At 35.8% G+C, this 15,398-nt stretch overlaps 3 protein-coding genes and 1 long non-coding RNA gene across 9 annotated transcripts; 2 read left to right on the plus strand and 2 right to left on the minus strand.

Moving 5' to 3' along the window:
* Positions 1–415: 415 nt before the first annotated feature.
* LOC111798072 (uncharacterized) lies at positions 416–4,167 on the minus strand. 3 transcript variants are annotated; one of them, XM_023681029.2, is made up of 5 exons: positions 3,981–4,167; positions 2,054–3,851; positions 1,740–1,851; positions 886–1,062; positions 416–764 (listed from the first exon to the last, which is right to left on the minus strand). In XM_023681029.2, exons 2-5 carry the CDS (start codon positions 3,713–3,715, stop codon positions 550–552), a joined length of 2,166 nt encoding a protein of 721 aa, XP_023536797.2. In that variant the 5' UTR covers positions 3,716–3,851; positions 3,981–4,167; the 3' UTR covers positions 416–549. The 3 variants fall into 3 exon arrangements, with proteins under 3 accessions (XP_023536797.2, XP_023536796.2, XP_023536795.2); XM_023681028.2 differs by having other exon boundaries at positions 4,008–4,160; XM_023681027.2 differs by having other exon boundaries at positions 2,054–4,167.
* Positions 635–1,334, plus strand: LOC111798073 (uncharacterized). Its single transcript, XR_002815651.2, has 2 exons — positions 635–775; positions 875–1,334. It is a non-coding gene; the product is annotated as an uncharacterized LOC111798073 (long non-coding RNA).
* A 4,265-nt stretch (positions 4,168–8,432) lies between the features above and the next one.
* LOC111799035 (rho guanine nucleotide exchange factor 8) lies at positions 8,433–11,512 on the plus strand. Its single transcript, XM_023682420.2, has 7 exons — positions 8,433–9,119; positions 9,217–9,333; positions 9,418–9,569; positions 9,695–9,769; positions 10,014–10,286; positions 10,437–10,757; positions 10,919–11,512. Exons 1-7 carry the CDS (start codon positions 8,867–8,869, stop codon positions 11,312–11,314), a joined length of 1,587 nt encoding a protein of 528 aa, XP_023538188.2. The 5' UTR covers positions 8,433–8,866; the 3' UTR covers positions 11,315–11,512.
* LOC111799036 (uncharacterized) lies at positions 10,195–14,793 on the minus strand. Of its 4 annotated transcripts, none has more exons than XR_015421705.1 (5): positions 14,579–14,793; positions 14,344–14,462; positions 12,281–12,316; positions 10,382–10,465; positions 10,195–10,301 (listed from the first exon to the last, which is right to left on the minus strand). XR_015421705.1 is itself a non-coding variant. In XM_023682422.2 (4 exons), exons 1-3 carry the CDS (start codon positions 14,737–14,739, stop codon positions 12,297–12,299), a joined length of 300 nt encoding a protein of 99 aa, XP_023538190.1. In that variant the 5' UTR covers positions 14,740–14,793; the 3' UTR covers positions 10,195–10,465; positions 12,281–12,296. The 4 variants fall into 4 exon arrangements, 2 of the variants coding, with proteins under 2 accessions (XP_023538190.1, XP_023538189.1); XR_002815757.2 differs by having other exon boundaries at positions 10,382–10,508; positions 14,579–14,792; XM_023682422.2 differs by having other exon boundaries at positions 10,195–10,465.
* Between the last annotated feature and the right edge of the window lie 605 nt (positions 14,794–15,398).

Genomic DNA, 15,398 nt, shown 5'->3' on the forward strand with positions numbered 1-15,398 from the left:
TTTCTCGTAAGGATAAGAAAATCTCTCCCAAACAAACATGTGTTTTAAAACTGTGAGGCTGACGACGATATGTAACGAGCTAAAACAGCTAAAACAGACAACATAGGCTAGCAATGGGCTTGGACTGTTACAAATGATATTAGAGTCAAACACTAGGTGATGTGTCAACAATGATGCTAGGCCCCTAAGGTAGTGGATTGTGAGATCCTACCTCAATTGTAGAGTAGAACAGTAGAACGAAATATTCCTTGCTGTGGGCCAATGAGGACACTGAGCTTAAGGGAGGTAGATAATGAGATCCCATATCGTGGTAGACGGAAACAAAATATTCTTTGTAAGGTTGTGAAAATTTCTTCCTAACAATCGTGAGACTGACGGCAGTACCTAACGAGTTTGCCAAGAACTTGTACAAAAGTATGAAATAAAGATTTTAACATTGAAATAAATACTAGAAATTTGGGGCAAAAAATACAACATTTTATTATATAATTTCATATAAATATCTCAAAATTGAAAAAAAAAAAAAAGTGGAAGATGAAGAACAAATGATCAGGCGAAGACCTCCTGAATCAATCCAACCAATATCCTCTCTTCCACATCTTCAACAACATCTTCTGCCTCATTCATTGATTCTCGAATCGGCCACCACCAGCGCAAGCCTAAAATTCCGTTTGTTACTTCATTGATTTTTCTGTAATTTCTTTCCATGCCGTCACTGGCAGTCGGCGGCGATTCCTCCGGCGAGATCCACAATCTCGAGCTCCCTGCATTTCATGTAAGCAAACAACCGGTTAATCTTCATTGATCTTTTAATTTATTGCTCAGACGAAATAAAACTAATCAGAGTAAGTTTATGGTGGCAAAATTAATGCAGAATGTTCATACCATTGGGATTAAGACGGAAGAGCTCATTCGCGCGATTGGAAGGCGGCGGATTGCTCGACATCGGACATTTCGGCGTAGTTCCAGGTTTGGTAACTGATCTTTCATTGTCTATGTACTTCGAGCTTTCTGTTGCGCAGCATGCGCGAATGAGAGAACTTTGGCTATCACTACTGTACTCTGTAACGTGGAAAGAATTCATGAAAATTTTGATCTCAACAAAGAAAGCATGCGTAAAATTATCTCACGTCTCAGATACTGAGAATAGACAGAAGAACAGCAGCTGATTAAACATATCTAGATAGGACTGAAGAACTTCATCCTTCTTGATTTAGAATTTAAGCCTCAATTATATGTTGTTGTCTGAAAATTCGGATGATTATACTTTCTGTGTCATCGACATAATTATTTGTTGTTTTATTCCTGCATCAATAAAGACTTTCTTCCCTCTATTATTAACAAAAACAATAAATGTTGCAAGTTGTATGCATTATTAGAATTTATTTCGGATGACACAGGATTAAAATGTTACAATATGATGTTTATATATCTATAGATATATAATATTTCTACTCTCAATATTAGTTATGCTAGTTCTAGATTATCTAAGTTCTATCAATAAGCCCATTGAGTTTTTTCCATGCGAATTTCGACGACATTTATTAGTTACTGTAATTGTAGATACTTTTGGATCATTTGGAAGTCAGACGTTTTCATATCCTAAATGCTTTAAGTTCATATAAACTAAAATATTCTGAGATTTTAATGCAGATCTTAGTTTGACTTGCATTTGTAATCATAGCAAACTATGAGTTTTCTGCTCTGACTGTTCTAGTTATATTACTTAGGAGATTTACCACATGTTTGATGTCTGGAGCTACCGCCTTGTTCCTTCATATTTGGTAAAGAGGCTGGAGAATATGTTTGATCAGGCTTCTTAACATTGCCTTTGCCACCAAAGTTAATGGCCTGCAGAAAGAAATTTTCATTAGTTTTGATTTCCCATGCCGAAATTCTCGTACTCATCTCCAATCAAATTTTCCGAACTTGTAACTCATCAATTTCTGCATTCATGCTGCAGTACCTTCTTCCAAAATAAGAACAGGAAACAGGAAAAGGCATATGAAAGCATGGGAATATAAGAAACTCTATAAATAGTTTTTGGACTTACCTCTGGTTTCTGTACCGAAACCTCGTCGATGACCTTTTCTGCTATTGCTTGATTCGTGCTGAATCGGCTGCACTCAAAGGCAGTGTTTGATGTTGGAGTCGAGTCCTGAGGGACATGTTCCCTCGTAGCATTTAGTTTACGTTGAAGTTTGCCAAGGGATCCCTGCACTTGATCTTGAAACTTTGGTACAATCTTAGCTTGCGAAAGTGGACTTTTTCTAGCTACAATCTCTTTCTGTGATTCAAGAACTTTCCTATCAATTGCTTCTTTCCTCGGGCGATTTTGATCGAGTGGAATATGTGAAATCCTTTTTTTGGGCTTGATGACATTGATACATTCTTTTGGATTCCTATTATGTTCTTTTGGGTTCTGAGGTTCTTTTCTGTGATTTATCCTTGAGATTGCAGTCTCTTCTGCCCCTATTGACCCAAGCACTCTTTTGGAACTTAATACTTCTGTCTTATTGCCATTCCTTTGCTGAGGATGCTTTTCTTTCATCTTCAGTTTCATGAACTTTTTTTTGTTCAAAGCTTCGTCTTCCTCAAATACCCGTGCTTGTCGTTCCTCCCATTCAGCTTGTGAAACACGCAGAGGTTTTAGAAGTACAATTGGCGGGGCAGTATGGGTTAACTCTTCTCTTGAATGCCTGTAGCTGGAATAATTGAAATAGTCATCCACTTCCTTTGCAGAATGCTTAAGAATGCCTTTGAATTGATGAGTGTCAAGATTTGACTCTGTGGTTCTCTTCCCTATCTTGTGTGTAACTGCCTTCGACTTCTTTGTCTCGACCATTTCGTTGCTAAACTTAGACCTTTGGAGATCTAAAATCTTTTCACTAGGTAACTGTCTGCCTAAAGTTTCATGCATTTGCTTTGGTTGAAGTTCTAGATCCATTTGCTTTGCTCTCAGATTTTTTCCATGACCCTTCTTTGTGGGATTTCGAGCAGTGTTGTACACCATTGAAGATTGTCCAGAGCTTGTGGATGCAAAATCTGAAGCTGAGTTTTCCATACCACTTTCAGGAAAACCGATTCGTTCGGTCATATTCGTTGTATTTGAAAATAGAATTTGCCTTGCAAGGCGATCTCGGATCGTCTTCTTGAGTTCCCTAGCACCATCTCCATAAGAATAATCAGCCGAAAGCCGAGGTTTATGAAGTTCATTTCGGTTGAAACATGTTCTCTCCATGCCCATGTTTCCACTTGTCCTCTTTTCTATGCGTTCATTTTCCTTCACCTGAGTCATGTACCTTGAAGCTTCCTGCAATTTCCCTAGAATGACCAAGGACTGCTGCAAATCAATAGCTCCTTCAAACAAATCTCTTGCAATTTGTTCAGATTGGCTATTATATTTCATACCATTGGACCACAAAACAATTGTCCGGTTCAGCTTCTGAGCTTCTCTGGACACTTCCATGAGTTGTGATGATGATGAACTGCTCAATTCATCTACAACTTCTTTGATGGTTGTTTCCTCTCTTGGTAACTTACAGTCCGAAAATTCGTAAAAGTTCTTCCTAGCTGTCCGGCTTTTGGTTTTCTTATCCATTTCTGATAGAACAACTTTCTTTATTCTGATACTGCTTTTATCAACTATGCCTTTCGGATCGTTACAAGTTATAAATGATCTGTAAATTCTTGATCTTTGACTTTCCTGAGGCATATCGTATTGATTGAGATCTCATATACATTGGCAGAGCATAATCAGCAGCTCCCGTTAGTAACTTTTATCCGTTGAGCGAGGCCCTTCCACCCGCCATCGACCAAACCCATAGGCAAAAGGGAACAGAGATATGGGACTAAAAACAAAAACCAAAAAGGTGAAGGCAATTAAAGGGATATAAGGTTATTCTAAGCGTAGCTTAATTAGTTAAGACATATATCTTCAATCAGAGTGCTGAATCCAATAAACAAAGACGGGTCGATACCTGAAAAAAGTTTGACAGAGATGTTACCTTCGAAACAGAGCGCTGAATCCAAAGAAACGAATCAAAGCATAGCAGAGCAGTTGATTGCTTTGACTTATGGACAAAGAAAGAAGAGTGAGCTTTGGAGCTTTTTTCCTTTGGTTTTGTGAGGATCCTATGAAACCAAACCACATATTCTTAGAGAAACTTGAAACTGTCATTAATGCTGCTCTTGTTTGGGTCCTACCCATTTCCAGAATATTGTTGAAGCAAAGCCTGTTATCAGTGAAAGCAAGAAAAAGCTGAATCTTCTCTTAAGGGAAACCTCTTTAAGTCATGTTGGTTGGATTTATTCATTGCATTGCTATATCTTTCATATCTGTCTTAGAATGTTTGGCCCATTTTTAGCCAACAATTACTTTCGAGTATGGTCTTCTCAAACCCAAGCTTACTATTTACAGATATTGTCAGTTTCGACCCGTTACATATTATTGTCGACCTCATAGTTTTGAAATGCATTTACTAAAGAGAGATTTCCACACTCTTTTGAAGAATATTATGTTTTCATCTCTAATCGACGTGAGATCTTACAATCCACCCCATCGGGGCTAGTGTTTCGCTGGCACTCGTACCCCTCTCCGATAGATGTGAGATCTGAAAGAGAGAATTGCTAATCAAGAATTCAATTCCTCTCACAATTAATGATTCATGGAAACCTTCTCCCTCTAGTGGTTTTTAGAGGGTTTTTTTTTTTTTTTTTTTTTTTCGAGATCTTTAATCTGGAAAAATGTTATAATGTTGAATTATTCTTTACCACTTAGATTAGTTTTTTTTTTTTTTTTTTGAAATTCTGACTGGTATCTCTATTTTAACTCAGAAATAGAAGGAATGGTGAAGATTAGTAGGTTAAAATATGATTTTACTTATAATTAGTGTTTAATGTTAGTTTGAAGTTAACAGTAACATTAATATATATATATTATGAATTTGAGTGAGCACATTAATTACTTCTTAAAAGCAATTTATTATATATAATTAATTGAAGGAGCTCTATGTTTAAGTGCATTCACATGATTCTTGGAAACTAAGGCATAGTGAAGGGTTTACATATTATATATATATTACTTTTGCTGCCTCTCATAAATGCATTTAAAATTTCACCGCTTCTTCTTTTGCCCTTCGGATGACATTCAATTTCAAGTTAGAATCTTCAAATTTCAAAATTTAATTGCAATTATCATGTAGTTAGACTTCATGTTTGTAACATCTATGAAAACAATGGTCACTCAGAATCAATATAAGTTAATGATTGAATTTTTTTAAAAAATTTATATTTTCATGTTGGTGTTATAAAATGTTGGTCGTTGTAGAACTGAGAATGCTCGAGCTTCTTTATAATTTTTGTTTCGTGTTCGTTAGCCGTGGTCTACTTTCTAATTTGTGACTGGATGATTTCTTGATGATTAGTCTCTCTCTATATATATATTAATCATCGAGTCACGAACACGTATAGTCGAAAAGAAGTCCGAGCATTCTCAGTTCTACAACAACCAACATTTATATATATATATAGTTGACAAATTGCAAATGGTATCCCCTTTTTAAAAAAATGATGAAAAATAGAATCTATTTCTTTAGATTTTTTTTTAATGTTTTTTTATTAAAGAATCTATTGACATTTGAATTCAGTGTAAATATTTGTTTTTATGGTGTTGGATGACGAAAGTCCCACATCGGCTTTTATGATCGAGGAATACACTCTCCATTGGTGTGAAGCCTTTTGGGGAAGCCCGCCCAAAGCAAAGTCACGAAAGTTTATACTAAAAGTGGACAATATCATATCATAGAAATCCGTGATTTCTAATTTATAGAAAGAAAAAGTATTTACTCCCACATTGAATACATTTTGTCCTTTGGGCTACTTTTTAAGCTATTAGTCACAATTCCCTTATTTTTTTGGTCCATTAATACCTCGGGGTTTGGGCTGTTATTTTTCTACGCTAATCTCATCTTGGGCCATATAAGGCCCATCTTTAACCCCGGGCTTGAATATACAAATTTGGGCTTTATACTTGGGCCCTTCTTTTTCTGCAATATCCCAGATTGGGCTTCAATGTACAAGTTTTTATTTTATTATTGGGCCAGTCTTTTCATTCTATATCCGAGCTTGGGCCGTCTTTTTTGGTCCACGGGTTGAATTTACGAATTTAACCTTCACTATCACGATCTTGAAAATACCAAATTTGTGGAGATTGAAGGGTAATTTTAGAATTTGGGTAAGATATTCTAAGACACGTTTGGGAATGTACTCAAACACATTCTAAATATTTAGAATAATATTTTTCTGAAATATTTAAATATCCTAATTCTTATAATTAATTAAGTATAAGAATTATTTTAATTTACCTTAATTATTTTAACATTCTAAAATTAAAGTCAAATAATTAATAAATGGGGGCATAGACGTGCAAGTTAGTGGAAGTCCACCTTTTGTTTTGTCGCCAATTTCAACTTATATTTTTCTATAAATATGTTTGGTGTGCATTAATAAATGTGGGAATTACTTTATTTCATGTTCAATATTTAACATAATTATGTTCCTTAAAGAAAAAAAAAGCATTTAACATTATTATTATTAGGCATGATATCCTAAACTCACTATATACAATTTAATTATTATCTTTTTAAGGTTTTTTTTTCTTCACTTTTTAAATTTGAGGAAATATTATGTTTTAACTACTTTATTGAAATTTAGTTTATAAATGTAATTGCCCAGCTCCACAGCTACCAGATATTGTCCTCTTTGGGCTTTCATTTTTGTGTTTCTCCTTTAAGGCTTTAAAATGCCAGGGGAAGGTTTCCACACATTTTTAAATGGGGGTTTGTTCTTCTCCCTAACCAATGTGAGACATCACAATCCACCCCCTTTTAAACGATGGTTTGTTCTCCTCCCTAACTAATGTGAGACATCACAATCCACCCCCCTTCGGGACGTAGCGTCCTCGCTGACACTTTTTCCTTCCTCCCATCGATGTGGGACTGCCCCCAAATCCACCCCTTTGGGGCCCATCGTCCTTACTGACACACCGCCTCATGTCTACCCCCCTTCAGGGAAGAACGAGAAGGCTGACACATCATTCGGTGCCTGGCTCTGATACCATTTGTAACGGCCCATATCCACCGCTAGCAGATATTGTCTTTTTAGACTTTCCCTTTCAGGCTTCCCCTCAGGGCTTTAAAACGTGGAAGGTTTCTACACCCTTGCAAAGGGTGGTTTATTCTCCTCTAGCCAATGTAGGACATCGCAATAAATAATATGGAAATTCAAATTACCTCTCCAAAATTTATTTCTCATATCAACATCCAAAATTATTTATTATCATTCTGATATACTAACGCTCTATTTGATAATTTATTTTCAAAATAATTCATAAAAATTATTTTTATAAATCATGATCGAATTCCTTTTAATTGACATTATAAAGGTTATCAAAAAAATTATTGAAGATAAAAAGAATTCCCAAAAATCAAAATCCCCAAAATATCCCTAATTACTCCAAACAATGTATGCAGCAATATGACATTCTCTATAACTTATAATTTTAAATATATATTTCATTTTTTTAAAAAATTAATATATATTTTTAGTTAAAGTCAAATTTATTTTATATTTTTCATAAAGAAATGGCTTCTCTTATTGGGAATAGGCATGTCCAGGTGTGCTCGTCCTCCATTGCAGCCAAGAACACTCTGTTTTGGACTTTTGAAAGTCTTTCAAGATTTGATTAGTTGGAGCAATAAAGTCATTGGAAATGTCGATGTCGATATATCAAGTATAAATTTATGGCCCTCGATCATGATTTTTTTCATTCAACAACGTAAAAGTTGAAGAATTTAAATAATTTAATCAGTTCAGCTATACTCAAATTAACACAGATGATTTTTAGTATTTTAGTAATAATTCATTCACCGATCATTTAAAAACGCAACTCATTTTTATTTTCAAGTTTAATAATGATCGTGTGAATGAATGAATTAAACCATCGACTTTTAGAATGATAACAGATGTCTTATCCATTAAATTATACTTCGAACAACTCTAAAAAGCAAACATTTATAACAATATTAAAGCCAACTTTTACCTATTGTTTTTAACCCTTTACCATAAAACCATCATATGGGAAGTAATTTTATCTTTAGAACACTACGTTACAAATAAGTGAACGTTTCAAACCCACAACTCGAAAAGATAGTCATTAATGTCCAACCATCCGAGCTACCATCGAAATTAGCTCTCGATTAACTTCACATTACTTTTTCTACGAAAATAGTAAAAGAAGCAAAGATTTTTCTCAACAAAAGAAAAAAAAAAAAAAAAAAAAGAAATCAGCCACTAAAAGAAAACTTATAAATAAAGAAGGTTATAAACTTATTAGTTACATTTACATTTTTAGAAAAAGAAAAAGAAAAGGAAATTTCTAAAATTCACTTAGAGAGAGAAAAGAGGTGAGAGAAATGGTAGTTGTGCATGTATGTTTCCCCCTAGTTTGCTGCCACCATTGATCTCTCAACCATTAAATTAAAAGGCCAAACTTAAAACAATACTTTCCCACTCAAACCCTTAATTATTTCTTTATTAGACATGCACCCCACAATCTATTGATCCAAATTACACCAAAAAAAAAAAAAAAAAAAAAAGGGAAAAGAAAGAAAGAAAGAAAGGGAACAAAAAAAAAACCTCTCTATTCTCTTCCCTTTTCCTTTCATCACAAAGCCAAGCTTTCCCCAATTCAAAGAAGAAGAAGAAGAAGAAGAACAAGAAGAAGAAGAGAGAGAGAAATCCCATCTCTTGTTTGCTTCAAAATTTTGGTGTTTTTTTTGGTAGCAAACAAAAGATTGGATTCAAAATGGTTAGAGCTGTCATCCACCAACCAAATTTGCAACATTCAAGATCATTCCATTTGAAGAGAGTTGTGGAGATTCCTGGAAGACAAACACATAGCTTGATTTTGGAGAGTGGAGAAGAGAGTGATGAGTCTAGGCATTCTCTCCAACCCGAACAAATCGGATGGGCATTGAGCAATACTAACAAGGACCCGGTTTCGTGCTTCGATACACGTGGTATCAGAGCAAGAGGCCCTCGGTCTCAGCCTAAGTCAGGTAAGTTCTTCACATTCTTCTTCTTTGTAAGAAAAGTTATTTTTTTTAATTAATTCTTGTAAAATATTTGTTTTTGTTTTTGTTTTTTTGGGTTCAGAATTGGAATTAATGATGGCAAAGTTTGCTAAATTGCTATTGGGGGAGGATATGTCGGGAGGAGGAAAGGGTGTTTCTTCTGCTCTTGCATTATCCAATGCCATAACAAATCTAGCAGGTTTATTATTATTATGTTTTTTAATTTTATAAATCCTTTGACCTTATTATGTTCGCACTGATTTAAGAAAAAAACCCGATACAGCATCTACTTTTGGGGAGCAAAAGCTCGAGACACTGTCTTCGGAGAAGAAAGCAAGATGGAGAAGAGAAATAGAATGGTTTTTATCAGTAACCGATCACATTGTTGAATTTATCCCTTCAAAACAAAAGTCAAAGGCTGGAATAGACATGGAGGTCCTCCTTCTCTCCCTAACTAAACCTTTAACTTTTCTAACAAAAGTATATGTCTTAACCAGTTAAGTTTCGATTATACTTGTTTGGTTTTTGTATTCTAAAGACTAGCTTGTGTTTTGCTATAGATCATGGTGACCGTACAAAGGAAAGATTTGCTCATGAGCATTCCAGCACTTACGAAACTAGATGTTATGTTAATTGTAAGTATCTTATTAGCTTTTAGTTCCTATCATCTTGGAGATCCACATTTTTTCGAGAACCGTAAAATTTTAAAAAATGTTTTACAAGTTTTTAAACTTTCAATTTTGTGTCTAAAGGTTATTGACGTTTTGAAAATATACGAACCTAATAGACACAATTTTATATCTCTATAGACGAGTAATGAACGTATCAAAACATAAAGCTAAGACTATCTTGAGTTCTAACTTAGAATATGATCAACAGGGTTTCCTAGATCAATTTGGTAAACAACAAGAATTTTGGTATGTATCAAGAGATGATGAATCTGCTAACGATAACACACAACAGAGAAATGGAGACAAATGGTGGCTACCAGCAGTTAAAGTACCTCCCAATGGGCTATCAGAAGCTACTAGAAAATGGCTGCTATTTGTAAAGGAATCTGTGAACCAAATCTTAAAAGCAGCCATGGCCATAAATGCTCAAGTTTTAACAGAAATGGAAGTACCTGAAAGCTACATTGAGTCTCTCCCCAAGGCAAGCAAAAACTCCCTGAAAATATCATTTTAATCCCTATACTTGAATATCTTTCTCGATCGCAATTTCACAGTCGGGTTTATTAGAAATCTTACAAATAGAATTGTCTTTCTTCCGAGTTCCCGGCTGATTTCGACTCTGTTTCTGTAGAATGGAAAAACAAGCTTGGGAGATGCAATCTACAGGAGCATAACGGATGATTATTTTAATCCTGATGAATTCCTGAAATCAATGGATTTGTCAACAGAGCACAAAGTTATTGATCTTAAAAACAGAATTGAGGCCTCAATTGTGATATGGAAGAGGAAAATGCACCACAAAGATGGAAAGTCCTCATGGGGTTCAGCAGTAAGCTTTGAGAAAAGAGAGATTTTTGAAGAGAGAGTTGAAAGCATATTGTTCTTAATCAAACAATATTTTCCTGGGATTTCTCAATCTTCTCTTGATATGTCCAAAATCCAACATAACAAGGTAAGAGCCAACTTGTTCACGATAGTTTTGTTTGATAATGATTTTGTTCTTAGTTTTCGGTTTTGAAGATTACGTTCGTTTTCGCACAAATCCAAATGGTCATCCAACACTATTGATCCGTTACCAATCTATTAATCTTCATATTCTTTGATTGTTGACAGGATGTAGGACAAGCAATCCTAGAAAGCTATTCAAGGGTAATAGAAAGCCTGGCTTTTAATATCATGTCTAGGATTGAGGATGTACTTTATGCAGATACCATGGCTCGAGAATTGTCGATCAAGCAGTCCTTGAAGAATCTGCCTGTGGATGAAGAAGACAAATCGAGATCTAATGACTCTGAAGCTTCAAAGACACTCTCAGAATTCATGGGTTGGGATGTTGACAAAGACAATCCTAATTTCGGATCATTGGCCATTGAAGAGAGTTGTTGGAAACAACAAGAAGACATTGATTTTATGAGCAAACCTGCTAAAATTGCAACACAAAAAAGATTTTCCTACTTAGAGAAGCTCGAGAGTCTAAGTGCTTTAAGAAGTCCAACTGCTCGTCACTAATCAAACGGTAGTATCCACAGGAGGGAAAGTTATTCAATGCGATCGCCACGTTGTGGCTGCTACTCATTACACCGTTGGATGTATGACTAACTAGAGCTGTTAGTTTCTCTCTCCTACATTCAACGGTATAAAACAGTCGGCCACAGGTTTAGGGAGATTGGCAAAAAAAAAAAAAAAAAAAAAAAAATGTAAAAAGAAGATGATAAAGTATACAGAGAAAGATAGTTTGAGGTTTTGAACTTGCAACAGTGTTAAATATTCAGACCCATATAGGATTCTATTAACCTATTCTTTTGTAGGCCTTCCTTCCTTCCTGCAAAGGAAAGAGAAGTTTATTTTTTCTAACCTTGGGGTTTGAAACATTTACAGTGTACTTTTTTTTTTTTTTTTTTTTTTTTGCTTTCTAGTTGTGTTAACATGAAACTAATATAACATCTTCATTTCTTTCATCTTCTTATATAAGGCTCTTTTCCTAGGATTTGCATATATCTTGACCGTAATTTGTATACCAACATTGAAAATGAAAATAATCGTAAGCTCGTGTACAGATTCGGTATCAAACACTTGGGTTTGTTTAGTATTTCATGAAAACGAAAAGCTTTCGAACTTCATGAACTCCTGATAAAAACCCTTAGATTTCATCCAAAAAATAAGAAGAAGAAGAAGAAGCTCTAAGCCTACATATGTATAACCTACATTCTGCTCCGAGTCCTTAAGTGTTGTTACACAGTTCGATTCCTAAATCTTCAATAGAACTTGTCTAAGAAAATAAATGTTTCAGAGCAAAATGGTTATCATAAAGCGCATTTATCATTATGAGCTGAAAGCTAACTTTAACCCTCATTCAACGTCTAGGAAAAGAGAAATTCTGAGACAATGATTGAGGATTTATATTCTTGTAGCGAGCTAAAAGTAAAAAGAAACTCAAAAATTGTCAACAAACAGAAAACTATAGAGAACAACTACCTGCAAACCGAAACTGTCATAAAGGCATTGAAATACCTGCAGGAAAGACAAAACAACGTCAAAGATGGTTCTCTTACAATAAATTATCGCGCATGAAACTACTTCAAATGATGAGTATAAACTTGCATACACAACTTTCTCCCATAGAACTAATGCAGAAGACATTGGTAACAACTTATTCGGATCAAAGGACAAAGATAATTTTAGGATGAGGAGTTTCCAAGACATTTGTAACACCTGTAAAGGGGCGTTTGGGGCATGGATTTGGCTTCCTAAGCCTAACCAATGTTTAGGATGAGGAGTTTCCAAGACATAATTTATTGGAGAAATCAATGAGTTTGAGCGATAACATACTCTGAGACAGTGTTCCTAAACCTATGCTTTCTAAAGCTGCATCCCAACACCATTTTCCTTAACCAGGCTTCCCAAACCTTTAATTTAAACCCCTAGACTTACTAAACCCAAGCTTAAAGATGCTCAACTCATGCCTTAAACGCCCCTAAATGATTTTCTTACCCTCTACATTCACACTCTCCTCAAATTTATCGAGCACAAAAGTTTCAATCAGTGTTTATTTCCGGGAAAAGGTTGTATTTTCAAAAGAACAGTATTACGAATACTGTAATGAATATATAAGAGAGGAGACAGAGTACAAGACATCTAACCAAAGTTTAAGAGACAAGAAGATACCAAAAATTTGATTATCTCAATTTCCGTGAAGCTTCCTATTATTTTCATGTTCCAAGCCTTACAAAGATAAGCAATCTAGAATCAATTTAATCTGGTTTCTGAAATTTGAACGTAACATCTGAAGTACAGAACCCACAGCTTTCGGAAATGCCACTCAAGTCCATACGAACCAAATAAAAATCCCAAAAACTTCCCAGTGAACCAGAAGAGAACGAACAAGGGGTCATTATCATCCTACCCACCCAAGACATGAATACATTATGAGGGTTCAGGCGCAAGAGGGGCAAGGAACAATATGCTACCAACTTCTAGCCATTGGAAGTTAGTATTGATTACATTTTACAATGAACAAAACATATCAAGTAGATTACTTTCTTCAGGAAGGTTTGTTTTCACTGTGAGATAGAATAAAAATGATGCAATGACACTACAATTGAGATATGCATCACAAAAGCTGTTGATGGTTGCACATAAATTGAAGATCAGAAAAATTATCCACCATCAACTAGTTGAAAACTACATCACTTGGGTATCTTTTGAAGCTTGGTGATAAATTAGAAGAGCCAACACATAAACTGATAAACATAAGCTACCACAGTGAAGTTGTTGAAAAACCAGATTAATGCTAAAATTCTGCAAAAGACAATGGCTCCATCTCATATATGGTCAGTTAGGTTGAAAGGTCCCATGTCGATTGGAGAGAAGAACAAAGCATTCCTTATAAGGGTGTGGAAATCTCAACTTAGTAGACACGTTTTAAAACCGTGAGGCTGATGGCAATACGTAACGGGCCAAAGCGGACAATATCTACTAGTGGTGGGTTTGGGCTGTTACAAATGGTATCAGAGCCAAACACCAGACGGTATGCTAGCGAGGACGCTAGGCTCCAAGGTAGTGGATTGAAAGATCTCACATCGGTTGGAGAGGAGACGAAACATTCCTTATAATGGTGTAGAAATCTCTCCCTAGTAGACGCGTTTTAAAACCGTAAGGGTGACGCGATGCGTAACGGGCCAAAGCAGATAATATCTACTGGTGGTGGGTTTGGGCCGTTACAAAAAACCAGATTAATGCTAAAATTCTGCAAAAGGCTATGGCTCCATCTCATATATGGTCAGTTATGTTCAACTTCGGTTCAAAAACTAAAGTTGGTTGCATCCTTGGGGTTGTTTCCTTCATACACCACTGAAGGTGACGTATTCCTTCAAGTAGCAAAGGCAGATTTCTTCAACCGTACTGGCATTCCACAAGACATGCATTGAACTTGACCCGAATTATGATCAGATCCTAAAAGGTATAAAACCTCCTATATTATAGAGAAACACCGGCATTCACTAAAATCAAGTGCTAGAAGAAACTTAAGCAAAACGTACCCTGAGGAACTAAACCCCATCCTCGAGATTCAATGGCCAGACTCGAGATCAATCTTGCTGAAGCTATGGCACTGTGCAGTGGCATCAGTGACCCCTGGCTGCTCAACTCCAATGGTAACCTATTGCAAAAATCTATTCCACAGTAAGAAATTGAACAGAATTTCGTTCCGTGACTAATGATTCTGTGACGGTATGACGAATGAGATAGGAAATGAATAAGAGAGAGGAATCTCACCGCGAAGTGCAAGAAAGACGCGATGTAGAAGGTGCGGAGAGACGAGATTGACAAGTCGATTTAAACGGAGATGGATCAGAAGATGAAGATCTTTTGTTGAGCTTCGAAGCAAGAGAGTGCAGGCGAGATGATAACCGAGAGACTGCCTTCAAGGACGCCATTGAAGACCTCCTTAAGCTTGAACTGTAATGGAAATGGATTTCGAAGAGTTAGAAGGGTTTTACTTTGTCTTACATCGGAGTCCCAAACGTCGTCGTTTCAGCCAATAAAATAAAAAGACCCGCCAACACTTTATTACGTCGAAGTTCTAATAAATCTTACGGTAGATTTATGGTAAGTCCAACAGAGTTGCATTTGAAAGCTGCGAGAGCATTGAGATACTTAAAAGGTACGGTAGATTTGGGAATTCTTCGTCGAAGAGGGGTAATGAAGAGTTGATAGCATATACTGATAGTGATTATGCAGAGGATATAATTGACAGCAAAAGCACTTCTAGCTATGTGTTCTCATTTAGTGATGGAGCGGTGTCTTGGTCCTCCAAAAAACAACCAACCTATAGTTACGTTGTCCACTACTGAAGCAGAATTTGTGGCAGCCGAGTCTTGTGCTTGTCAAGGGGTATAAATGAGGAGAGTTTTGAAAAAACTTGGTCATTTTCAAGAGAAGTGTATCACTAAGTTACGTGATAAACAGTTCCACTATTAAGCTATTCAAAAATCCAATTATGCATGGACGTAGCAAACACATTGATGTGAGGTTTCATTTCTTACGTGATTTGACCAAATATGGAGTTATTGAGCTGAAGCATTGTGTCACACAA

The sequence above is a fragment of the Cucurbita pepo genome, chromosome 7, assembly GCF_057944985.1.
Source record: "Cucurbita pepo subsp. pepo isolate OVF chromosome 7, ASM5794498v1, whole genome shotgun sequence".
In the NCBI taxonomy this organism is placed as follows: domain Eukaryota; kingdom Viridiplantae; phylum Streptophyta; class Magnoliopsida; order Cucurbitales; family Cucurbitaceae; genus Cucurbita; species Cucurbita pepo.

Excerpts from the sequence above, each read along its gene's own strand:
- LOC111798072 (XM_023681029.2), bottom strand. The coding sequence starts at position 3,715 with ATGCCTCAGGAAAGTCAAAGATCAAGAATTTACAGATCATTTATAACT. Across the intron at positions 1,852-2,053 it reads TTTCGGTACAGAAACCAGAG|GCCATTAACTTTGGTGGCAA; the intron begins GTAAGTCCAAAA and ends TTCTTTCTGCAG. Across the intron at positions 765-885 it reads CTTCCGTCTTAATCCCAATG|GGAGCTCGAGATTGTGGATC; the intron begins GTATGAACATTC and ends CATGAAATGCAG.
- LOC111799035 (XM_023682420.2), top strand. The coding sequence starts at position 8,867 with ATGGTTAGAGCTGTCATCCACCAACCAAATTTGCAACATTCAAGATCA. Across the intron at positions 9,334-9,417 it reads TGCCATAACAAATCTAGCAG|CATCTACTTTTGGGGAGCAA; the intron begins GTTTATTATTAT and ends AACCCGATACAG. Across the intron at positions 10,758-10,918 it reads CCAAAATCCAACATAACAAG|GATGTAGGACAAGCAATCCT; the intron begins GTAAGAGCCAAC and ends GATTGTTGACAG.
- LOC111799036 (XM_023682422.2), bottom strand. The coding sequence starts at position 14,739 with ATGGCGTCCTTGAAGGCAGTCTCTCGGTTATCATCTCGCCTGCACTCT. Across the intron at positions 14,463-14,578 it reads CGTCTTTCTTGCACTTCGCG|GTTACCATTGGAGTTGAGCA; the intron begins GTGAGATTCCTC and ends TTTTTGCAATAG. Across the intron at positions 12,317-14,343 it reads ATGGGGTTTAGTTCCTCAGG|GTATTTCAATGCCTTTATGA; the intron begins GTACGTTTTGCT and ends TCTTTCCTGCAG.